General features: G+C 40.3%; 1 protein-coding gene across 1 annotated transcript in view; it reads right to left on the reverse strand.

Moving 5' to 3' along the window:
* The window catches only part of LOC308374373 (latent-transforming growth factor beta-binding protein 2-like), a gene marked incomplete at its 5' end in the record, with an annotated part of 107,605 nt that overhangs the window by 1,022 nt on the left and 81,907 nt on the right, over nucleotides 1-24,676 (reverse strand). The window contains 14 exons of the mRNA XM_080850150.1: nucleotides 660-809; nucleotides 2,687-2,971; nucleotides 3,148-3,324; nucleotides 3,833-3,973; nucleotides 4,122-4,250; nucleotides 4,522-4,599; nucleotides 4,736-4,927; nucleotides 11,979-12,128; nucleotides 12,232-12,357; nucleotides 17,327-17,455; nucleotides 17,790-17,912; nucleotides 21,192-21,308; nucleotides 22,962-23,078; nucleotides 23,184-23,309. Of these exons, the coding sequence (XP_080706276.1) occupies nucleotides 660-809; nucleotides 2,687-2,971; nucleotides 3,148-3,324; nucleotides 3,833-3,973; nucleotides 4,122-4,250; nucleotides 4,522-4,599; nucleotides 4,736-4,927; nucleotides 11,979-12,128; nucleotides 12,232-12,357; nucleotides 17,327-17,455; nucleotides 17,790-17,912; nucleotides 21,192-21,308; nucleotides 22,962-23,078; nucleotides 23,184-23,309 (2,040 nt within the window). The remainder of the gene's footprint in view (nucleotides 1-659; nucleotides 810-2,686; nucleotides 2,972-3,147; nucleotides 3,325-3,832; nucleotides 3,974-4,121; nucleotides 4,251-4,521; nucleotides 4,600-4,735; nucleotides 4,928-11,978; nucleotides 12,129-12,231; nucleotides 12,358-17,326; nucleotides 17,456-17,789; nucleotides 17,913-21,191; nucleotides 21,309-22,961; nucleotides 23,079-23,183; nucleotides 23,310-24,676) is intronic.

Below are 24,676 nucleotides of genomic sequence, written 5' to 3' on the forward strand. Positions count from 1 at the left end.
TGAAAAAAGACTGATCAAAAAGTAGCCCTATCCATTATGAAACAACCCAGTAAGTCGTTACACTTGCAATTCATGATATAAATAAAATGGTCTATTTTTTATCAATTTATAAAACATGCCAATTCATTGTTAAAAGTTGAACTGTCAACAAGCGTTTGTTAATTAATGTGGTGTTTTAGCCTTAACCCTTTGTAAATCATAAAATTTATATTTGTAACATTTATTAAGGTTCTATATTTTTGATATATAGTCACGCATTCTTCCAAAATGTGTCTGAGCACTTCAAATCCCAGCCTGGATCTCTGTTGTTTTTATACAGCTATCTGTCTTATATTCACACTGCAATACCTTTTTTTCTCCGACCCTTGATAACCACATCTTTTTTTTACCACCAGCCAATATCCAGGTCTCAGACTTATTGGGCCTCATTGAGAGAAGTGTCTCTAAGTCAAATATTTGGGAATGTGGACAAATTAAAACATCCTAGCAGGGCCCTTCATGCAGGTCGATGAAGGATATGGAGGATATATATATACATTTTGAGAGACTGATATCTATTGATTTAAATTAGTAGCTTATTGATAATCTATGGTATTTATCATACCCATTACTATGGTCATAAACCATTTAACAAAGTTAAAAAAACTCAAGCTTCTTACCCATGCAGACCATCTTGGTGAGGTCAAGCTCATAGCCGTCAAAACAATCACATGTGTAGCCCTCTCGTACACGCACACAGCGGCCATTTTCACAGCCATTCAACACACCACATTCCTCTGCTCGCAGGCCCTCAAAGCTGTCATAGCGGTCTGGAAGTAAACAGGAACAATGAGATTTTAGAACAGCAGCAACCAGTGCTACTCGAGGGGCAGCAAGAGGAGACTGTGATATTCCTTTAAAAAAAAGTGTATTGGACAGTCGGTTTTCTCAGTTAGGTCAGCCCAGGAATGGAACCATCTCCCACAGAACATAAGTCAAGTCAAGTCAAACTTCATTTGTATAGCACATTTCATATTTACATAGACTCAATGCGCTTTTTAGGTAAAAGAAACACAATAAAAAATAGTTGAAAACATTTAAAACCCAATAAAGTAAATAAAAATGCAAAAGATCAGTAAAAAAGAGAGTAAAAGAGAAAAATCATGAATTATATGCCAAAGAGAATAAAAACGTTTTAAGACCCTTCTTAAAAGATAATACGGATTGAGGTGACCTTAGTTCTATCGGTAGATTATTCCAGAGGATTGGAGCACAGTAACTAAAAGCGCCATGACCGTTTTTTGTGTGAATTCTGGGGACATTAAGAAGATATTTATTGGAGGACCTTAAGTGACGGATTGGGTTATGAAGAGATATTAGATCAGAAATATAGGGAGGGGCTAGATTATTTAATGATTTATGGACAAGAAGGAGTATTTTGAATTCAATTCTTTGTTTAACTGGGAGCCAGTGAAGAGATTTGAGAATAGGGGTGATGTGGTTATATTTGGGAGTTCTAGTGAGTATTCTAGCAGCTGCGTTCTGGATGAGTTGTAGTTTGTTTAACATTTGCTGAGTTAAACCAGCATAAAGTGCATTCCAGTAGTCTAAGCGACTGGAAACAAGAGCATGCATTAATTTTTCAGAATCATGTTGTGAGAGAGTGTTGCGTACTTTAGAGATGTTTCTGAGATGGTAAAAAGATGCCTTAAAAATGTTGGATATGTGCTTTTGAAAATTAAGATCAGCATCGAGGGTCACTCCTAAGTTTTTGACCTCCTCCGAAGGTGTTGAAAAGACAGAATTAAGAGTTGGATAAAATGTATTTCTGAGTGTTTTTGGGCCAACCAATAAAACCTCTGTTTTTGCATTGTTTAACATTAAAAAGTTTTGGGCCATCCAGGTCTCTATGGCAGAGATGCAGTGAGTGAGATCCCCCAAAGGACTGGAGAGTCAACCTCATTCAACAGCTTTAAAATAAATCTTAAAACATGGTTAATAAATAACCAAAAATGTGATCATTAGTGGGTAAGCAGTAGAACTTGTATATTGGGATTTAATTTTATTTTTGATTTTTTTGTCAATGTTATGTGTTTGATATATGCGTTAATGTCTTTTTTAAGTTGTTTAGCCTTTTTCACTCTGGCAGGGGGACTGCCAATGGAAACTAGCCTTTTGGCTATAACTGGGTGCATTTACATTTTAATGTTTATTAATGTAGTGTCCCTCTTCATCAAATAAACAAACTGAAACTGAAACTGAAGCAAGTCTTCATAGTTCTGCATCTCCTGTTTGACTGAGTCACAGCTAAGTGTTTCCTAAGTGTTTATTGTATGGGTTTGTCCAGATTTATCATTAAAGTGTGAAAATCTACGTACAGGTATGTAACACTAAAACTCAAACAATTTGAATATGTAACGGTTATTTGTAAGGATTATACATACCATTAATATGATAGTATGTAGCTATTAGACAGGAGTATAACTAGAGACCACTCACAAAATGTTTTGATAAAAGTTTAAGTGGATGAGAGAGGCATTTGATTATTTTGAAATTCATTAGCATGTGATTATCTTAGGGATTATGTGTGTGTCTGAATGTCTGTGTTCATACCGACAGCTGTGTGTCTATATTGGTGTGTTCAAGCCAAATATGCATCAACAGAAATGTGTGGGATCATTCCATGTTCAGTGTACTTGTGATTTACCTCTGAAGTCATCCACAAACAAAGGAGATTGATTTTCTCTGGGCTGGTGATCAGGCACATTGATTGTCTCCCTGGAGTTGTAATCACTGGGGTCTGTGAACAGGGGCACTGTCTGGGGATCCTCTGGGTCATAGTATGGCCCCCCACCTCCTAGAGACCCATAGTTATTCCAGTATGGACCAAATGGGCCTTGTGGTGGTAGATCAGGGCCATACTCATAGCCAGGCCTCTCACGCAGGCCGTCTGAGCCTCTGCTTGGCAGGTTACACAACGTGGCAAAGTCCTCTGCATCACACATACACACACAATAAAAGAACATATTAGCACATATTCATTGGGCAGATTTTTATCCACAGAAGGGCCACACACACGCTGCATGACTTTAGGCCTATTAATGAACCGTCAATATTTTCCTAAAAGAGACTCAGATCAACCCATGCCCAAACAGAAAATACACTAACCAGATGACTTCAAGGGACAGAAGGCACATAGTTTGCCCCAGGCGATGCCATGGAGACAGCAGCATTCCGTATAAGTGGTCCTGGTGCCAATCAAAGGGTGGGTACACATGTCATCGTCAGTGAGCTGCCGCCAGCAGATGTCCATGTGGATGTCATCCTCCAGACCCTGCCCGTCGTCTGGGATGCAGAGGAAGTGAAGTGAGACACAGAGAGAGGAAGAGGGGACTGTGCTTACGGACATCTACTCAGCCCATCTTGTTAGACAAAGAGATCAACCATAACGAGAAGAAGTACTACCACAATCACATATCTGTGTATGTCAATGTCAGCAATTGCAATTTTAAGGATCTCTGGCGCTGATATGAGTCTGTGGCGCTACAATATGTATCTCTGGGTCTGAGATAAGGATCTCTGGTGCTGAGATAAGGGTCTCTGGCGCTGAGATAAGGGCCTCTGGCGCTAAGATAAGGGTCTCTGGATGTGAGATAAGGGTCTCTGGGTCTGAGATAAGGGTCTCTGGGTCTGAGATAAGGGTCTCTGGGTCTGAGATAAGGGTCTCTGGGTCTGAGATAAGGGTCTCTGGGTCTGAGATAAGGGTCTCTGGGTCTGAGATAAGGGTCTCTGGGTCTGAGATAAGGATCTCTGGCGCTGAGATATGGGCCTCTGGCGCTGAGATGAGGCTCACCGTCTGTGCTGTTAACAGAGATACATCGGCGGCGCGTGTTGTCCAGGATGAGAGGAGGGCTGCAGAAGCAGTTGAAGGACCCTGCTATGTTCACACATACCCCTCCCTCACATGTCCCCTCATCTAGACATTCATCATGATCTACAACAGACACAAAAGCACATACACCAAAAATCACCATTAGTAATTCATAAGCAATTTAAGGGATGTCATTAAATGACACACATTCTATTTCAGTGCCCTTGAAATGAACAGTTTTTTATGCAAAAACAATGAATGAAATACTCACCCACACATTCAAGACGGATATTATCATAGTAGTACCCATTTTGACAATAGCATGAGTACGACGAAAAAAGGTTGGTGCAGATCCCATTTTTACAAATCTCGGGTCCAAACATCGAACATTCATCCGCATCTAAAAGAAAGAGATTGGTTTCTGTACAGGTATATGTCAGCTATATGCAGCATATCTTTATATGCGTGCAAACATGTTTGCGTGTGGAGATTACATAATAAACACACACACACACACACACACACACACACACACACACAAAATCTCTACCCATATGGAAAAAGTCTGTTAACATAGAGAAGCATTCAAATTGGTAATTCATTTACAGATTTATTCCCATAAGGCAGTGCATGAAGGGTTTGGATGACACAAGGCAAACGGCAGTAGGCACCTTTGAAAAGCTGCAGTCCAAAGCTTGTGGTCACAGGCAGCACCCCATTGCCCTTGGGACATAGCTGGTCATACTCAGCTGGAACAAGGGAGGGAAAACAGATGTGAGTTTTTGTTGTTCTTACTCTCCCCTGCCATTTCATCTAAGCACAGGCTAGAGATTATGCTTGAACAGGAAGATGGTGTCTGTGGTTGAAGGGGGAGTCATGGGTTACCTCTTCCAGTTGGAGGGCAAGGGTGGATCTCACAGTTGTCCCCCCAGCCGGCGCCCACTGTGCAGCAGCACTCTTCTTTGGTGGTGTTGCGGGAAAGCACATTGTGGCAGAAGTTGGCATCATTCAGGTTGTAGTAGCACTCCTTCGTCTCCTTACCATGTGAGGGAGCCAACGAGAGAGGTGGAACTTCCTCTGAGGGATTGTTCAGAGGCAAGAGAGTCAGATTAGGTTGAGGGAACGAGAGAGAAAGAACAAAAGAACGAGCACTGGCAGGTTTGGTTTAGATTTTCCTCCATTTGTACTTTGATTAAGTTCAAATTCAAGGTGTTCCAAAGGCTAATACAAGTAACAGGCTCAGACAAGCAGGGTAGGCATCACTGAAATGGTACCAGAGTGTCTGTGAAGAACCAACATTGATCAGATTTTTTTTAATGCTTCATGTTATTAAAATGCTGTTATGGTTTCTGCTCCTCCTGTAGGCTCTGTTGGACAATGTAGTGCTCTAGTTGTGCTCTGATGAACATAAAGAACACTATGAGCATTGAACTGTGTGACTGAAGAGCTGAAGAGTGTTCTGCATCACTTCAGAATCTATTGACTTAATTTGTGTTGCATACCTTCAATTCAGTCTGTTTGTTTGCACAGATCTCATGTTAACAAGTGATCAGAATGATTGGCTAGTGACCTGGTTGTCCAATCTAGATGAATTCATCTATGTATTTATATATATTATATGGCTGCTGTCAAGGTTAGAACAGATGGCATATTTGAAAGTGGTTCTGGTGATGTTCTGGTTTATCAGAAGTGTGACTGTATTATGCTGAGCAGCCTCACAGCTTCAGCCCTTTGCTCAGATAAAGTATGTCATGACTCACCACCTTATTGGAATCTGCTTGATCAATGAATTGTTTACTTAGATGAAGACTTCTGTGAGCTCTGTGTTTTGTGATGTGAGCTACTCGTTGATCAAATCACGAGTGCTCCTGATGTCACTGAAGCTCCTCCAATGTTATACATTTTTATAGCTTTAGGATATCATGTGCAATGCATAATCCAAGGTCTCCATTTTGTGACCACAATGTTGATTTTGGCACAATTATAGAACAAAGCTAATGGGTTGTGCGCTATTTTCACATATCAGAACTGCATTGGTCCTTAACCAGACTGATTAAACCTGGCTTCCAGTAGACAGTTTGGATGAGTAGTAAATCATACAACGCATCACTATAGTTGACTTATGTAGTTGCACTTTTGCACATTTGTAGTGAATGTGTGGTGATTGTGCCTGTGCGTATGTGTGTAGGCCAGTGGCGGCTGGTGGTTTTTAAAGTGAGGGAGGAAGGACTGTGCGCCTGGTTGCCATTGGCCTGCTTATTCCGTTGGTGGCATAAGTATGTGAGATACAAGTTGTTTCAGGGTGTTTTTGTGGACTACAGTACAAAATAGCAGGCAGGGATACAATTGATACAAAGCCACCAGTGTGGCACCATTGTACTTAAAAAGCTGGTGGGCAGCATGTCTTTGGACTAGACAAGGCCAGAAGGAAAGGATGCAAAGCCAATTAGTCAAATCAGACCTACTCTTGATTTGAAAAACTACATTCTAAATTTTGGGCCTACCATTTGGCCTATTTTCCCCCTCAATTACTAAAGCTATTGGTTATTATTTGACTAATTTTATTTTCAGCTGCAATTGTTTTAAGAAAAATTAAGACACAAGACCAAAAGTGATGCCATTTAAAATGCTCTGAATCATTCACTAACATCCTTTCCACAATATTAAACAACAAGTTACAAAGGCAACAAGTAAGAGAACATTATTTCAGAACTATTAACATGGGCTGTTAGCCTAACATTGTTTGTGGCAAATGTGGATGTTAATGGATGTTTCAAAATGTTGGTCAATGTGTAGGCTAATTAGATTAGATACGAAACACATCGCGTTCTGAAACATTCATTAACAATTTCCATTCAGAATGTCAGCTGAGCGTGAACAGTCAGACTAACAATAGGCGTATGAACGATTTAAAAACAAAACAGTACAGCCGATTGTTTTTTTTATGGTAGGCTACCAGTGAGCTATAAGTATTTCGCATACCAGTTAGCATTATACGGCAGCGGTTTTACCATTGGGTTAAGTGACTTGGATTTTTGGAACAGGTTTCCCTGTTTTGATACTAACCTTCTCTCTGTAGCTCAATGAATGAAACGGTTTGTTCAATAAAACATGAACAATATCTTCGTTTTCCATTGCACATCCTCTTTATTTGCCATCTTTCTACAACAATCTTTAAGGGTGACGTGTTATCGATATCCTTCTGCACAAAGGTATTAATGTCTAATCCCCTCCCTCCAACGCCAAATCCGTTGTTTATTGGTTAAGCGATGTTGGCGCAGACGCTAGGGAGGTCTTTCCTCCCCTGGGCAATGTACCGGTAAGTAGTGATGGGCAAATGAAGCTTTGTGAAGCACTGAACCATTTAGGCACATTGGGCCTCATTCTCGACCTTTTTCTGTAATTCTTCAGAAATGTTTCTTACACGACTTCGCAAAAACAACGTACGAGAAACGCTTCCGCTGCATTCCCGCACGCTTGAAAATGTGTTCATAAGCAGCCGAAGTCTTCTCAGCTGAGTGCCTTCCGATTAGCTTCTTAGATTGATGCGCGTTCTCGTGAAAGTGGATTTGCATACATACACGCCCTGCCAGCTCCTTATTAGGAGACGCAATTTTAGAAACGTGTGCTGTCGCAATCTCCCGAATCCACCTCGTAACAGGTGTTCATTAATAAGGTGGAGATATTGTATAACGTTGAACGTCCGAAGTCCGTAAAACACATTTAAGTAGTCACTTTTTTTTGTTTTAATCGAAAAATAGGCACCATAGGTGTGAAGACCGGTCCCAAGTACCAGTATAAATTGTAGTCCGTCCTATCATTTGAAATGGCCACCATAGAGGTGAAGACTGGCCACCAGTAGTAGTATAAATTGCAATAAATTCATGCCTTGGTTCTTAGAGATTGAGCTTAGTGTTTAATTATTTATTCACTTACATTTGCAGTGTTCATGTCATTCACAATCAGTCTCTTAGCAGACGCGGCCTTTGTCCAAAGTGACGTACAAGGGAGAGAACAGTCAAGCTACGAGCCATATAGACCTAGTGTAACAATAAACACTACCTCGTATAATTATGACTATAAATGTGAAACGTAATTGTTAATGATAGCCTACAAATATTCTCGTATTTATTATTATCATAATTATTTTAATCCGAGGATGTCTGTAGAGTTGACGTGAGCGCAATCACCAACGGGTTCTCACAAATTCGCCCGTTAACCCTTTTACTGTAATACGGAGTTTTTTCAAATGTCATTCCTCAACGCGATTCCTCAAATAACCACAAGATGGCCCGTGGAATCCCATTTGAGAAGATTCCGGTAGAGTTACGACTGCTATTTCGAGTTCTGAAAGTTGGGCCCCAATGGGCCTCATTCTCGACAGCAGTTGGGAAGACTTTCCGAAGGATTTCAGAAGGAACTCCACTTCGGAAACATTTATGAAAACATTTGCATTCTCGTTATTTTTTTCTTCTGTGCTGTCTTCTGAACTTCAGACAACTTTCAGAATTCGAAATAGCAGTCGTAACTCTACCGGAATCTTCTCAAATGGGATTCCACGGGCCATCTTGTGGTTATTTGAGGAATCGCGTTGAGGAATGACATTTGAAAAAACTCTGTATTACAGTAAAAGAGTTAACGGGCGAATTTGTGAGAACCTGTTGGTGATTGCGTTCACGTCAACTCTACAGACATCCTCGGATTCAAATAATTATGATAATAATAAATACGAGAATATTTGTATTTTTATAGTCATAATTTTACGAGGTAGTGTTTATTGTTACACTAGGTCTATATGGCTCGTAGCTTGACTGTTCTCTCCCTTGTACGTCACTTTGGATAAAGGCCGCGTCTGCTAAGAGACTGATTGTGAATGACATGAACACTGCAAATGTAAGTGAATAAATAAATAAACACTAAGCTCAATCTCTAAGAACTAAGGAATTAATTCATTGCAGTTTATACTACTACTGGTGGCCAGTCTTCACCCCTATGGTGACCATTTTGGTGCCTATTTTTCGATTAAAAAAAAAAAAAGAGACTACTTAAATGTGTTTTACGGACTTCGGACGTTCAACGTTATACAATATATCCACCTTATTAATGAACACCTGTTACGAGGTGGATTCGGGAGATTGCGACAGCACACGTTTCTAAAATTGCGTCTCCTAATAAGGAGCTGGCAGGGCGTGTATGTATGCAAATCCACTTTCACGAGAAGGCGCATCAATCTAAGAAGCTAATCGGAAGGAACCCAGCTGAGAAGACTTCGGCTGCTTATGAACACATTTTCAAGCGTGCGGTAATGCAGCGGAAGCGTTTCTCTTACGTTGTTTTTGCGAAGTCGTGTAAGAAACATTTCTGGAGAATTACAGAAAAAGGTCGAGAATATTCTCGACAGCAGTTGGGAAGACTTTCACAGAAGGATTTCAGAAGGAACTCCACTTCGGAAACATTTAGGAAAACATTTGCATTCTCCATAGTTTTTTCTTCTGTGCTTTCTTCTGAACTTCAGACGACTTTCAGAACGCGAAATAGCAGTCTGCCGGAATCTTCTCAAATGCGATTCCACGGGCCATCTTGTGGTTATTTGAGGAATCGCGTTGAGGAATGACATTTGAAAAAACTCCGTATTACAGTAAAAGGGTTAACGGTTGAATTTGTGAGAACCCGTTGGTGATTGCGTTCAAGTCAACTCTACAGACATCCTCGGATTAAAATAATTATGATAATAATAAATACGAGAATATTTGTATCATTAAAGGCACCCAGTGCAACTTTATGTAAACATTCAATGAAAAATAAACATTCAATTTCTAGTCTTTTTTACACGTAGTAAGTTTCAATAACTCCATACCATTACATATCGACATTCAAGGAGCAAAGATGAGACGTCGTTGTGTGGTGAGAACTGATAGAAAATCGTAAACAACAACAATCGCTGGTGGGGAGAAGCCATTTTTCCATTGACTGGAAGCCTGCTTTATTTATTGTAGGTTACAAAAAATAAAGAAAATGGCGGCGATTGTTGTTTTTATCGATTTTCTATCAGTTCTCACCACACAACGACGTCTTATCTTTGCTGCTTGAATGTCGGTATGTAATGGTATGGAGTTATTGAAACTTACTACGTGTAAAAAAGACTAGAAATTGAAGGTTTATTTTTAAGCCTCGAAAGTTTCACTGGGTGCCTTTAACAATTACGTTTCACATTTATAGTCAAAATTCTACGAGGTAGTATTTATTGTTACACTAGGTCTATATGGCTTGTAGCTTGACTGTACTCTCCCTTGTACGTCACTTTGGACAAAGACCGCCTCTGCTAAGTGACTGAATGTGAATGACATGAACACTGTAAATGTAAGTGAATAAATAAATAAACACTAAGGCCAATCTCTAAGAACTAAGGCATGAATTCATTGCATTTTATACTACTACTCGTGGCCAGTCTTCACCCCTATGGTGGCGATTTCAAACAACAGGACTGACTGCAATTTATACTCCTACTCGGGACCGGTCTTCACACCTATGGTGACTATTTTTCGATTAAAAAAAAAAAAAGTGACTACTTAAATGTGTTTTACGGACTTCGGACGTTCAACGTAATACAATATCTCCACCTTATTAATGAACACCTGTTACGAGGTGGATTAGGGAGATTGCGACAGCACACACTTCTAAAATTGCGTCTCCTAATAAGGAGCTGGCAGGGCGTGTATGTATGCAAATCCACTTTCACGAGAACACGCATCAATCTAAGAAACTAATCGGAAGGAACCCAGCTGAGAAGACTTCGGCTGCTTATGAACACATTTTCAAGCGTGCGGGAATGCAGCGGAAGCGTTTCTCTTACGTTGTTTTTGCAAAGTCGTGTAAGAAACATTTCTGAAGAATGACAGAAAAAGGTCGAGAATGAGGCCCATTGTTTCAAAAATTGGTTCATTACTTGAAGCTTCAGTAACAGTGACCTCTCCTGGTGATAACTAAATTAGACCATCAAGACAGTGGCAAGAGGCTTAAAAACAATGACAATCTAGTGTGCACGCACCAAATCCCCCCCCCCCACCAAACACACTCACACACGCCACTGTGTATGTGTGTTTATACAAACATGCACCCGTATACAAAGATTGTGATATTATAATTTTTTTTGCAAATAAAGATTAATTCTTTTTTGTATATTGTGTTAATGGGGAGAGAGTGCTTGGGGAAATTATGTAGTTGTACGTAGAGATTCGGATGTGCTGGGAAAATATGGCACAAGTTCGGTGTGCTTGTAATGTTGGATAGGGTCGAAGATTTTGATTGAAAAACATATTTTTTTCTACACGTTTTGGACTGAGCCTGTTGATACAGTCTACTTTTCATATAGCCTAAATATTTAACATCCAGCACACCTTATATCATGAGCGATCAGAATAAAATGTTCCCACATGTCAGAATGACCTCTCTTCCTAGATGCTTCCATAATGATGATAAATCAATACGAACGTAATGACTGTCACAGTATGAGAAGAACCAAATACAATGTTGGGCGCTGAAGTTGTTATGCTTTGACGGCGCTACAATTCAGTCTCGAGACAAGGCAACTGACTGGTTCGTGTGTGGCGCTGTGAACCACTCAGGTGGTTCATTCGGAGAAAGAAGCAATTGCTGTTTCGTACGTAATATGTCACGTGATTTTTCCGTACCAAAGCAACCTTTGAAGCAGTGGTTCAATGGTTGGTGTAGTTAATGGTTTGAAGCACATTCCGGAGCTTCAGTGTCAGTCTGCCATCACTACCGGTAAGTGAATGAGCCCCACGAACCACCAGTATCAGAGACAGATTACATTGATCTCAATGGGAGCCAAAGGGAGGACGTCCTCCGTGCAGTAATTTCTTGTTACGATAGGGGGTGCTAATGTTATTTTAACTCAGGGAAACAAATTATAATATGCATAGTCTTAAATACTGATATCAAACTGCATTTTTAAAGGAGTTTAGTCAGTTCAATTACAAAAATACATTTCTCAAAAAGTTCCTCCGTTTCCTCAATGGAAGAACCTCCTCTGGTGTAGGCATATGTGAATACTTTTGAGTGTAACAAGAGAAAGACCCTCTTTTATGTTTGAGTGTCGGTGTCTTACCCACTAAGCCTGCCCGGATACTGCCGCATTGGTTACTGATGGGATCGAACTCCTCATTCTCATTGGTGCAGATGCACAGGAAGCTCCCTTCCACATTCTCACACAGGGCCTCCCCACAGTAATCTGTGCTTGTTTCACATTCATTTACGTCTGCAAGGAAGACACAGAGCATCAGCCACACACACTTATATACAGACACATATACAGACACTCAACACCATTTTATCTTTTGTGTTCACAGCGTTAAACATACCCACACACACTTGGGCCTCCAGTGCATTGGTGTAACCACGGTAACACTGACAGCGGTAGGAGCCATCTGTGTTCTCACAGAACCCATGCTCTCCGCATATTGTTTCATTCGTACACTCATCAATATCTGGAGAGGAAAGAAGAACAAAGACTTAGACTAACATGTTCATTACAATCATTTCTACTTCCTGTTGTTAAAGACAAGTAATAACAGTACAGCTGTCACACAGTTTAGGGATTCAATTGAACTTCATTGTAAAAACATTTAAATTGAATATAAACTGAATCACATGAACATTGTTCAACTTAAGGGTTTTAAAATATGCCTGACCATAACCACAGCCAGAATATCCTCTAAAGGTAGTATGTAGAGTGACAGATTGTTGGACAAGCACTTTCCAGGCAGTATTATGGAAGCTATTTTGACAGCATAGCTTTTTAGGAATCTAGTTTCTGTAGTTTGGCTTACTAAAGCTACATAGAAAAAGTTTCAAGTTCATGTGATACGAAATTGTAGGAAAATATAAAACATTGCCTGCTTCTCCACAGGTCATACATACATAAAAAAAATCGAATACCCCACTGTTCATGGAAAAGTGCAAGGAATGTCAGCTTCGGTTTTGTATACAATGTCCATCAGTCAGACACCTGCCTTCCAGAAACTAGAGTTCAGGTGGGGGTATTGCACCAAGCAAGATTACTCAGTTAGAGTCCAAGTTTTTCCCTTTCATTTAGTGTGTTACTTTTCAATGCATGCAAACGGTCAGCAACGTTACAAAGCCCAAAGCACATGCCAGAAGGAGCAACAATCTCCTACAGAAACCACTCTTTGAAATGCCTCGTTGGAATTCCAGCTCTGTTCCCTTGTTACAAGCTGCTGGTGCATCTCAATCGCCTAGCTGACCAATCAGAGCACACTGGGCTCATTGGGTGGTGGGGGAGACACATACTGTACGTTCTAACAGAACATTGCAGACAGAGGGTGAATAGAGTTGTACAGTATGAGAAAAATAATGTGTTGAGGCTATTACTGGTCAAATCAACCAATAACACAAAATTACCTGTTTACATAAATAATAAATATCAGTATTTCATAATTAAATGTTTTAGAAGTAGGAATACCTTAGTTTGAATGGAAATACAGTATATTGGAGATTTAGTTAATAGCAGTATAATTCTGTTCCAGCATTTGACCAGAAGGGGGCAGCTGACTGAAGCAAATCATCAACAGCCTGCTCCTGAAACACTCCTATTTCCAGAAGTAAGCTTAGCTGTTTTAGCAATATCTGTGACACACACTATACTGTCATAGAAAGTCACCCAGAAAAATAAAGTGTGTAAACTGTCAAATGGGATCTCTGTGAGGTTACAGGATGGGTTAGGACACATTTAATCATTCTGTGTTTTATTAGCATTTTGTATCTAGCCTGAGCAAGGCTGACTACAAATTCCACTGTGTCAAGTACAGTGCACATCTGGAATACTTTTACGGAGGCCCTGCCTCCACAAAATACAAAAGAGACTAGGGCTCCCTGAGCACATCAGATAGATTTGATTACATAATGACGGGCTCTCAGACCGTGATGGACCATAGGAAGAGGTCATATCCTGATGTTGGAAAGCTATCTGAAAGAGAGGAAGAATGAAGGCAATCCAGTGATCAGCACCCAGCAGAACAGTCTCAAATTCTGTCAGAGGTACACTATCCCATTTTCATGTTCATAACCCATTCTCTGCTGTTATTGTTTGGATTCTTCCAGTTTGACCACTGTACCCTTGCTTTGGTTGCTTGTACTGAGGAATTTGCTAAACATCTTCAGTTTGTAAAATGGAAAATGAAATATAGCTGCAAGCAGAGATGTGGGCGCAGCAGGCCAGAGTTGCCATGGAAACTTGATGTCATGGTGTCAAGAACATGGCTCTGACAGCAGTTTCATGTCAGTTGAGTTAAGATTGGCTGAGATATGAGCTCACTTCAGGTTTCGCGGTCATCTGCCAATTTAGTGATAAAATAAAATACAATATGGCGACCGTATCATTGGCATGTGTTCACCTGGGGACATCCTATGGTATTAACACAGATATACTGTATACTGGTCCAATACTTAAATGTAGACATAAATGTATGTATACACTGTAACATTTCCAGAGAAGTAGGCTGTCAGTGTTACACACTATGGGCCCTAATTTCATTAATGGGAACTAAATGCAGAACCAAAGCTAATTTAACAACTTGGCAATATTATTTAGCTAATTAAATTAGCTTGGAAATATCATTTAGCTCATTAAAACCATGAACAAGATCCTAAGCGTCAGCATGGGTGGGTCGGCCCAACACTCCAACACAGCACCTTAAGTTCAAGCACGACAGACTTTACTTATTGCTTGTCAATTAAGTTAGGGCCCTGTGGGTGGGACACCTGTGGCTAGGGTACATACAGGAAGGATAACACTAGGATATTGACAGTACAGTGGTGGGAGCTAGCATGAGAGGAGAGCAAAATTATGAGTTGGGCATAATGAGTCTGCCCTTCAGTATGAACCTTTACCAAAAGCCTGAAAATTCACTAATGGCAAGAGAGGTGATGTACATGTTGAAAGATACATAAGGTGTTCATATGCATGTGTGTGTGTTTGTCTTTGTGTAACTGCTGCTATAAATGCAGAATGAGTCTAAGAAATGTTAAGAATGTGTATGAAGAAAACAGAAGTGGGTCAGTTGACCCTAGTGAATGCAGAGCTGTGTGGACATGAAGCCAACAAAACACTATCATTCAGCGTGTCTGGATACCTGTCTGTGATTGTAGAACAGATGTCAGCCAGAGGTCTACATGGACATGCACAGCCCATGACACTGGGTGGCTCTCAGCCAACTCTTCACAGCTCTGTGATAAAAACTCAGCCTCACATGTGGAGGTTATCGTAAAACAAGGGGTAGTTTGAGGGAGTGAAATGAGGCAGGAGTGAGCAGGTATGTGGTGGTGGGAGGCTCGCCACAATAATGACATGATACATTTTGGGAAGGTAATGGGTGTTAAGCCAGGTGGTTAAGCCAGGTGGAATCACACACACACACACAGACACACACAAATACAAAAACCTGAACTTTTTCAGTGTCTTGTAGAAATAATGCCGCCATTCAGTATTCCTCCAAATTGTCTTGAAAATACGCTTAGCACATTCTACTATTAAGAGCAGTGGAATCTGGACACACACTCACGTACAGGCAGACACTGTAACATTTGTTTTTATCGCAGCTGCTGCCATTTTATTCTCTTTGTGACGTAACTACTGTCTGACTGCACTTTTGAACAGCCAAAGACAACCACAACCTCTAACAGAGGTCCTGTCAAGCACATAAAAAGTAACACCCCTCACAGCGGTGTAATTACAATGTCTGGATTCGCCCAGGGCCTAAATAGCCAAAGATTTTTACAAGGCTCTCTTTTGGAAAATTTACAAATTTGGAAATTGGGCACCTTCTTGTAGACATGATATTAGGGAATGATTGAGCCCTTCCCATGATGGTACATAAAAAGAGGTCATTGTGTGAGATGCTTCTGTGTTAATTACAAGTACATTTACTTTTAGTCATTTAGCAGACGCTTTTATCCAAAGTTTCGTACAAAGGAGAAAACAATCAAGTTAGGAGCAATAGAGACCTAGTGTAACAATAAAAACTATTTTACCCAAGAAGTATGTGCAGGTAAGTAACTACTGTTACGAGTTAAGTACTAGTCAGAGGAGATAGCATTAGAGGAAAGATAAGGAGAAGTAGAGAAGGGAAGAGGAAGGGAGAGGAAGTGCAAGTAAGGTTAGGAGGTTAGGAGGTGCTCCTTTCCTTTAATATTGTTAGTATTGTTATTCTGGCTGAACAATGGTGGGGATTTGAGCAAATGTCCATTCTACAGAGAAAGGAGTTCAGTTCAGATGCATTGTGTTAGTAGGTAAGTAGCTCTGTATTTGATGTGTGGAACTCCCCACTTCCACCCCCACACCCATCCCAAACATGTTCTTCTCCTCCCGAGAGGTCCATAAAAACGGTGCTTGGAAGGACATAGAATAGTTTTTCATCAGCGAAATATGCACAAATCATCCATCTCACAAAGAACAACAGTCCCTTTGTGGTGAAACTATTTGACTTCAGTACCAACAGCACCAATCAACTTTATTAGGTATTAGGTATATAATTATTAAGTATTAGGACAGCAGCAGTACTGTAGGCTAATACTTCAGGATTGTATTGAATTCTGTCCAAATCTGCTACAGTTGCAGATTGTAGACAACTAAACTACTATCATTATGAGCATGTTACTTTCTCTGACATATGAACCAACATCACAAAAAATAAAACTGCAAGTTTGCTAGAGCATACCTTTTTTAAAGACTTAGAAATACTTCTTGAATGCTATCTGGAAAAAGGATATCTGTTCCCTGCGATCCTATTACCTCTACAATGTGTAATTGTTCCACCAGATCTGAAGACTGGTACCCATACCTGCCAAATATTTAGCATTTTACACAGCACGCAGACAGGAAGGCGTGTAAAAGTGGTGGTTAGCAAGAACTAGTAACAACACTAACATCACTGTCACCTTTAAGTCACTTTTCATCACTCAAACAGCTGAAGTGTCTGTGCTAGAATAGTACACAAACATCTTTACTCGTTCTTTGGTACACCTCAGCAAGAACAAAGTAGACACTGTGTTTTTCCAAACAGGAGCATGAAGAAGCAGAGGGAGAGAGGAGAGGGGAGAGGCAGGTATTTATGGTGCTTCCTGCGGAGAGCTCATACAACATGTCATGCTTTAGCCGTTACTCAGGATTCCCTCATAAGGTATTTGCATTCTTTCTAAAAAGCCACTATCCTACTGATGATTTCAGTGCTAAGATTGACTATATCATTGCAATGACCTCCTCCTATAGTTGGAAATGAATGATCAGTTATGAACATTGCTCCTTCTATAGTGACTGAACACAGGGTCCAAGCTGCTTGCATAAATTGCCCTTCACTGCCCTTGACTGCTAACACTATGGAAGAGATAATGGATTTGTATCAAATGGTTTATGATGCTATTAGATAGACAAGAACTCACCACAGTCACCGTTCTCATCGCTATAGAAACCAGGCTGACAGCCCATGAAGCAGCGGTAGGAACCAAAGGTGTTCTCACAATGCCATGTTCCACACACATTACTGCCATATTCTTTACACTCATCCAGATCTGTTGATACCACACACACAAATACACACACGTTAAACAAGCGGATTTCTTTATAAAAAAAAGTTTACAGACGGATTTCTTGGGATACATACTACATAACAGCAGAGAATTTCTCATTCCTTCCCTTCCAAATAGGAAGAGAAGTGTGGTACTGTGAGAGTCGTAGTTGACTTGACAATTTGAATCTGCATATACTCTACCCCGTCCCTGGTGTTACGTTAGATTGACAAGAGTTAAGGCTTTCCTTAATATGACCACTAGAGTACATGGCAAATGATGCTCACTGAGATGCTCACTGTGTGAGTAAGCGCACACACATACCCATTTACAGTACCTTCACAATCCCCTGCGTCTGCAGAGAATTTGTAGCCCGCCTCACACACACACTGATATGAGCCATCTGTGTTGAGACACTGGCCCTGGAAACACACAGTGCCCTTCTCACACTCGTCCACATCTGAGAGAGGGAGAGGAAGAGGAAGAAGAGGAGGACAAGATCATGGCAGACTTTACAGAGATGTGCAGCACTTTTTGCAGCAATTGTGCATAATATTGTTTTATTTATGTTTGTCCTAAATTACAATAGACCGGTGACATTTGCCTACATTCCCTTTGAGTGACAGGTAAGAGCTATGCTGTGACAAAAAAAGGACTTGAAGTTGACCGTCATAAGTCTACACTGAAGTCTTATTTTCAGAGGACAGTATTAAATCAACCACAACTGTAGAGGCAAGAAAAGATGTAACACACAATAAATAACCAGCAGGGGGATAAACCATAGAAACCTGATAAAACGAGGAGAATATCTAGCTTTGAATGAATCATCCCCTTCAAGCTGTTCTAACAGTCATATGCCATGCTGTACAGGCCGTGGAGGTGGAATAGCATCAACTTACCACCCTGACCTATATGTATCTCTCCTAGGCCTGAATTCAACCTAAAATCTTTTTAAGTGTTTGTCTTTAAACTTTTACACCCAGACTGGAAACGTACACATCCAGTCGCCCTTGTAACACTAAACAGACCTCCAGGCCCCTACAATGAATTATTATCAGAGGTATCTGATTTCCTGTCCACCTTACCAGTTAAGACTGATCTGTGCTTATACTGGGAGATTTCAATATCCATATGGATGTCGGAAACGATAGTGAATACACCCACACATCTTGGTAAACATACTCCTTAACATATGGCATAACAAATGGACATTTAACAGTTCTGCCACAACGCCCAATCCTTACACACTTAAATTACTTTTCATATGGCATTACATTATGGGCAACTGAAATTAATTCACTACTATAGTAGGCGTATCTACAGACTACAGCAGGCTTCATAATAAATATTTCATCTAGTTTGGTTCTGACCTCCGGTGAAGTAGAAGGCTCCTCCATGATCTTAACCCACATCGACCTACTAACAGACATGTGTAGTCATAGTTGTACTACACTCAACCCGAGATTCCATTGCATCATTCCATTGCACCTTTCCATCCCAAAACAGAGAAGGCTAGCCCTAAGGTATACTGCCCAGACTCCAGCCATTAAACCACACCAAGACTGGAAAGAAAATGGTACACCTCTAAACTAGAAGTATTGCCTGGCATGGAAAAACACCCTGGTAACCTTTAAAAAAGCACTCTCTGAAGCCAAATCAGCCTATTACTCCTAATTGACGAAAATGAAAACAATCTAAAGTCTCTCTTAAAAACAATTCCTTGACTCACAAAGAGCCACAATGCAGTTGACTCCTTGACTATAACCTCTAATAGTAATGACTTCATGAACTTTTACAATAACAAAATAGCATCAATAAGAGAAAAGATTAACAACCTCCTCTCCTCTCCCAACAGAGTAGAAGCCAAGTAAACATGTATTAAGACCACATCAGAATCACCCATACGACCTGGAGTTTTCCTAGAATCCTTCACAACTACTGACACAGAACTAACCTTCCTGATCTCCTCATCAACATGTCCATAAGACCATACCCTACAGAACTGCACGCAAAAAGGCATGCTCTGCTTCTAATTTATGAGACTTTAATTAGAATCATAAATAACTTCAGGATATATTCCAAAATCATTCAAAATTACTTTCATTAAACCATCTCCTAAAAAGCCAAACCTTGACCCAGATAACCCATATCTAACTTCCCTTTCCTGTCACAAATACAAAAAAAAACAGTATTGAAGCTTTGCTCAATGCTCAGAACTTTGTGTTTTTCTACACAGAAAGAACATCCAAGAAGTCTACCAGCTAAGCTCCAGAGTCAACCACAGCACTGAGGTTGCCCTCATCAAAGTTGTTAGTTATCTACTTACTGCATCTGATAGTGGCTGTTTTTTAAAACCAGTCCTTCTAGATCTTAGCTCTGCTTCCAACACCATAGACCATCATATTCTTCTATTGAGACTAGAGTACCATGTAGGCATCAAAGGTCATGCACTTGCTTGGCTTTGGTCTTACCTATCTGACCGTCATCAGCTTGTAAATCACTTTTCTTTTTGTACATGACACCTTAAGGCTTCGTAATAAGGATTCAATTTTCATTCCTATGCTAATGATGCTCAGCACCTGTCTATGAAGCTGCGTTTTGCTATCAAGCCCAATAACTTTGGAATAATCTTCCATCCCTCTTCATCCCCATAGTTTCTAAAGGTGCGTGGAGGTCCAGCACTAATTGCAGAGCCTTGGATGGAAAGGGCTGCCTTTGCTGTTGCCTCTCTGTGATTGGCCTGCTAGTCGCAGTCGATATAGTCAGCTCCATCTGACGTCTGGTTACTGTAATATGTTGTTAATTATCTGTGTACTAACTTGTCTTGTCCGTGACCATTGTTCTCCACCATCATAACTTATGTTTACATATACAAGACAATCTGTTAAAATACCTTTTTCCATTCTCTCATTCTATCTTCTTTTTCCCTTCTCAATGTAGACTCTTCACTGTGAGGTGTTGCTGTCCCCTGCTTCCTGCTGCCCATTCCCAACTAACACCTAACTAATCGCGGCCAAAGTTATACTACACATTGCCTACAATGCATCACATACACACATTGAACTGAATTGAATACAAGTTTAGGATTATTCTACATTTGTTTGCTGACAGCCAGTGTCATTGTAACATGTGTCTCTTTTCTTATCATCTGATGTTTTACCCTCTCCTGAGTCAGAAGGAATATTAGGAGAAAGATAAGAGGGAAATGATACAGGTGATAAAGGAAGCAGGAGAAAGTCAGAACAAAGAGGTATGTTTGTGTTCAGGCCTTATATTGTGCCCTTGCTGATGCAGGAGAGGAGAAATATCTTGGATGGTGTCCATGGCCGTGGTCACCACATCCAACTGGGTGGAGTATAATGGGATGGAACTCCACAGGCCTGGATGAGATAACTAGCCTGACTTTAACCCCAATATTTCTGCATGGAAGGCAATCTTTACTTTGGCAGTTTGAAGGCAAAGAACAATATTTCTTTGTCTGAATCTTTGAAAAGGGCTCCAGTGCTGTGAAATCCTAGCCAAGCTGTTCAACATTGCAGTGGCAGAGACAAGAGCACTCAAGCCTGCCCATAACTAGGCCAGTTCACAGAGGTGACTGTAGTGTCATCAGTCAAACAGGCCCTTTTGGTTGTCTAGCTTATCAACGATTTCCCCTCTCCCTTTTAGTGAAAAGTTGGATAGAGGTGTGGTGGACTGATAGACAGGATGGATGACTTTACATTGGAAGAGAATTTCTCACCGTGGCAACCAAGTCCATCTTTGGCATATCCCGTGGGGCACAGGCAAAGGAAGGAGCCCTCAGTGTTAAGACATTCTCCATCACCACACACCCCAACTGCTACACACTCATTGACATCTGTGGGTGATGATAATTATTATTATTATATGGCAACGACAGTATGAGCATTCTGATTGGCTAATGGGTAGTCATGCCAGCCGCGCATTGACGTTCTAGCCGGTCTGCGGTCTGATAAGTATTCTTATTGCACACCCCATCAATCTTAAAAATGAGTGATACCATGTACCAAGTACTAAACATTACATCCTTAAAAATTAGCGATATATCTACAGCCATGAGCATGTATTGATAGAATCAGGACTCCTATTATGAAATTATCTGAGAACAGGAAACCAGTTGAATGTCGTGGTAACATGACAGTTGATGAGAGTTGAAGAATAAGGACTCAAGAATTCGCAAACATTTTGATATCGGGTAATACTTTATAGGACTTCAGAAGCAGCGAAAATGTGTTATTGAAAGTGATGATGAAGACTTGACTATTATAGTTTGAAAAATTTGTGTTTAACTGTAAATTAAAGCCATTTAAGCTGAGCCCTGTTGTCCGTTTTCTATTGATCATTGTAACTTGAAGTTAGCAAGTAATTGTTTGCTAGGCAACACCTGAAACACTGTGTCGTGAGAAGACTTGAGAGCTGAACAAAATGACATGATAACAGTGCATGAAATGCCCTGTATTGTTATTCCTAGGCTTCTTCTTCTTCTTCTTCTTCTTCTTCTTCTTCTTGTTACCTTTTTCTGCGATTAATTCAGCCCGAACCGCTTAACGTAGAAACTTCATTCAAACTTTGTCGCGTAGGTCTTGTAAAGGACACTTATGCTATGTATTTTTCACTTTTCTAAACTTTATACTTTTTAAGATATTAAATAAAAACGAATCAAAATTTCCCCATTGACTTACATTGGGCCATTATGACATCATAATAGGGTCTTTAAACTGGCTTGCACCTGTGCTTCACTGACACCTGCGCCAAATCAAAGGAACCTCTTCTCTGTCCCTCTCAATTTAACTGTAACTAGGAACATTAAGACACCTTCCATTCTCTACTTTTTTTTCTCTCCATCTTTCTCTCTATCCCTCTCAGTCTACTTTCTCTCACACTCAATCTCTCTTCTTCACTCCATTTTTATCTCCTTTTTTCAATATTTTCACTCTCTTTTTCTCTTTATCCAGAGCCACTCTTGTTCACTCTTCTTTCCTTCTTCCACTCTCCTTTCTTCTTTCCTTCTTTCACTATTCTTTCCTTTCTTCTTTCCTTCTTTCACGCTTCTTTCTTTTCTTCTTTCCTTCTTCAACTAGTCTTTCCTTCTTTCCTTTCTTCACTCTTCTTCCCTTTCTTCACTCTTCTTTCTTTTATTCGTTCTTTCTTAACTTTTGCATTTCATGCACTGGTATTTCCTTCAGGAAATGCATTTTCTAGTTTCTTTTTACAATTACCATTTATTTTCAAAATGAAAAGAGCTTAAATGCCATATAATAAACAACTTACTAACCTCGACCGTTCGGTCATGCAGGTATATCAGACTTCGTCAGCCTTTGTCTGATATTTATCTGCATGACCTCACTCTCGGCCAGTAAGTAGTTATTATTATTTCGATATGTATTATTCTTGTCTTCTTACCCTACATCACACACACACACACACTCTCTCTCTCTCTCTCTCTCTCTCTCTCTCTCTCTCTCTCTCTCTCTCTCCATAATGGGTGTACCTGTGCAGCCGGTCCCATAGTGTTCAAACCCTACAGGGCAGGAGCAAGTGTAGGAACCAGGTGTATTTGTGCATTCTCCACCCGGGCAGATGCCAGCATCTTCACACTCATTTACATCTGGGAGAGTCAGAGGGTGGTAAAACAGAGGGCAGTAATGGGTTAGAGGCATAATAAATAGATGTAACAAATAAATGTCCTCCTTCAATGTTGAATGCTTTGTACCTTCACATGTCATTCTGTCAGAAGACAGTGTATAGCCGGAGTCACAGGCCATGCAGGAGAATGAGCCTGGAGTGTTTGTGCATAAACCAAAGGGACAAACTCCAGGAGAAAGGCACTCATCAATATCTGCAAAACAGGAAATAAAAGAGAGTCAAAGAAGAACAATGGGTGATACAAATAAAGCAAGAAAGAGAAAACCTGGTGTCTGGTGTTATTATTATGTATTTTCTAAGCTCCTCTTGTTATATTGTTTTTCCTGGGATTTTCCTGATTATTTGGTCTTGACCGCTTATTTGAAACAAGCTAAGCTAAGCTGTGGGAGGTTAATATACTGTTATTTATTAAAACTTGTTGAAAGAGGCTGATCCAAGCCACTAAAATAACTCAATGTCACACACAACAAGCTATTCCAGGAGTCTATAGTGGGCAGAAACTCTGTCAAGGCACATCTCTGCCAGCGCAGGCCTTCCACTCTGCTGACACATGGTATTGTTGTGTGCATAGTTGACAGATAAAGGAAGAAGGAGAGACAAGGGAAAGGGATAAAATAGGACCAAAACTGGATTAAGTTGAACCAAGAACTCTAAAATCCAAAGGAGCCTTTGGACCTGATGTCTAATACAGACTAAATCAGATTGGTCACACTAAAACTTTTCATCTCAATTTAATGTAATTACAACTAACAATTGGACCCCAACAATTACTGAGCTAAAGCATTTTAGAGGTCCATATGAAACAGTGTCCTCTGAAATACTTTAAGTTGAATTGGACTTGGATTGCACCTATAAGCATTGCAATGCTCCTACTGATGCTTTGAGTTTATTTTGAATAAGTGGTTGTGGAGCACTGTGCTGTTAATTGAGTGTTTACTTTAGTTAAGCTAGTCATTTCCTATGGACATGGTCTGTGCCTTAGCTAACTGTGGTCTTAGTTAGTAGCTCTGGACGTTTTTAGATTGGTGTTTTGTGCTGAGGCAAACACTTCTGCTATCAACACTAAGGCTCCACGACAGCAACTATAAAAACACAGGGAACTTCACTGGCCCTCCCTCTTAAATGTTTAATATAGGCCTATTCATCATTCTCTTAGGTCACAGACATATCCCCGTGACAGTCCCTGCACCCAGGCTCTGACGACTGGAGAGCCTCTGCACTTCTTACAGTATAAGTGGGAAGTTCCTCATGAACAAGCCCCTCATTCAGCCACACTTAATAAGAACTGGCCTGAGCTGTCTGCTTGCAACTGTAAGTACATCAAGCCAAACGTAGCCTACTTGAATCACGTTTTAGTTATTCTTGGTGTCGACAACCAGCAAATTACAAATATTATGCATATGCCACCTCGAGACCATGGACAGAGGTATGCACAGGTATCTTTTCATAATTGTTTGATGCACAGAAAAGTGCTCATTATGATCGCTAATACAGTATATGTGGCCCTTTGAGTGTTTTCTTTAGTAACTGCCCACTACTGAGTACTGTCAGTGTAAAGTG

The sequence above is a fragment of the Sprattus sprattus genome, assembly GCF_963457725.1.
Source record: "Sprattus sprattus genome assembly, chromosome: 13".
Taxonomy (NCBI): domain Eukaryota; kingdom Metazoa; phylum Chordata; class Actinopteri; order Clupeiformes; family Clupeidae; genus Sprattus; species Sprattus sprattus.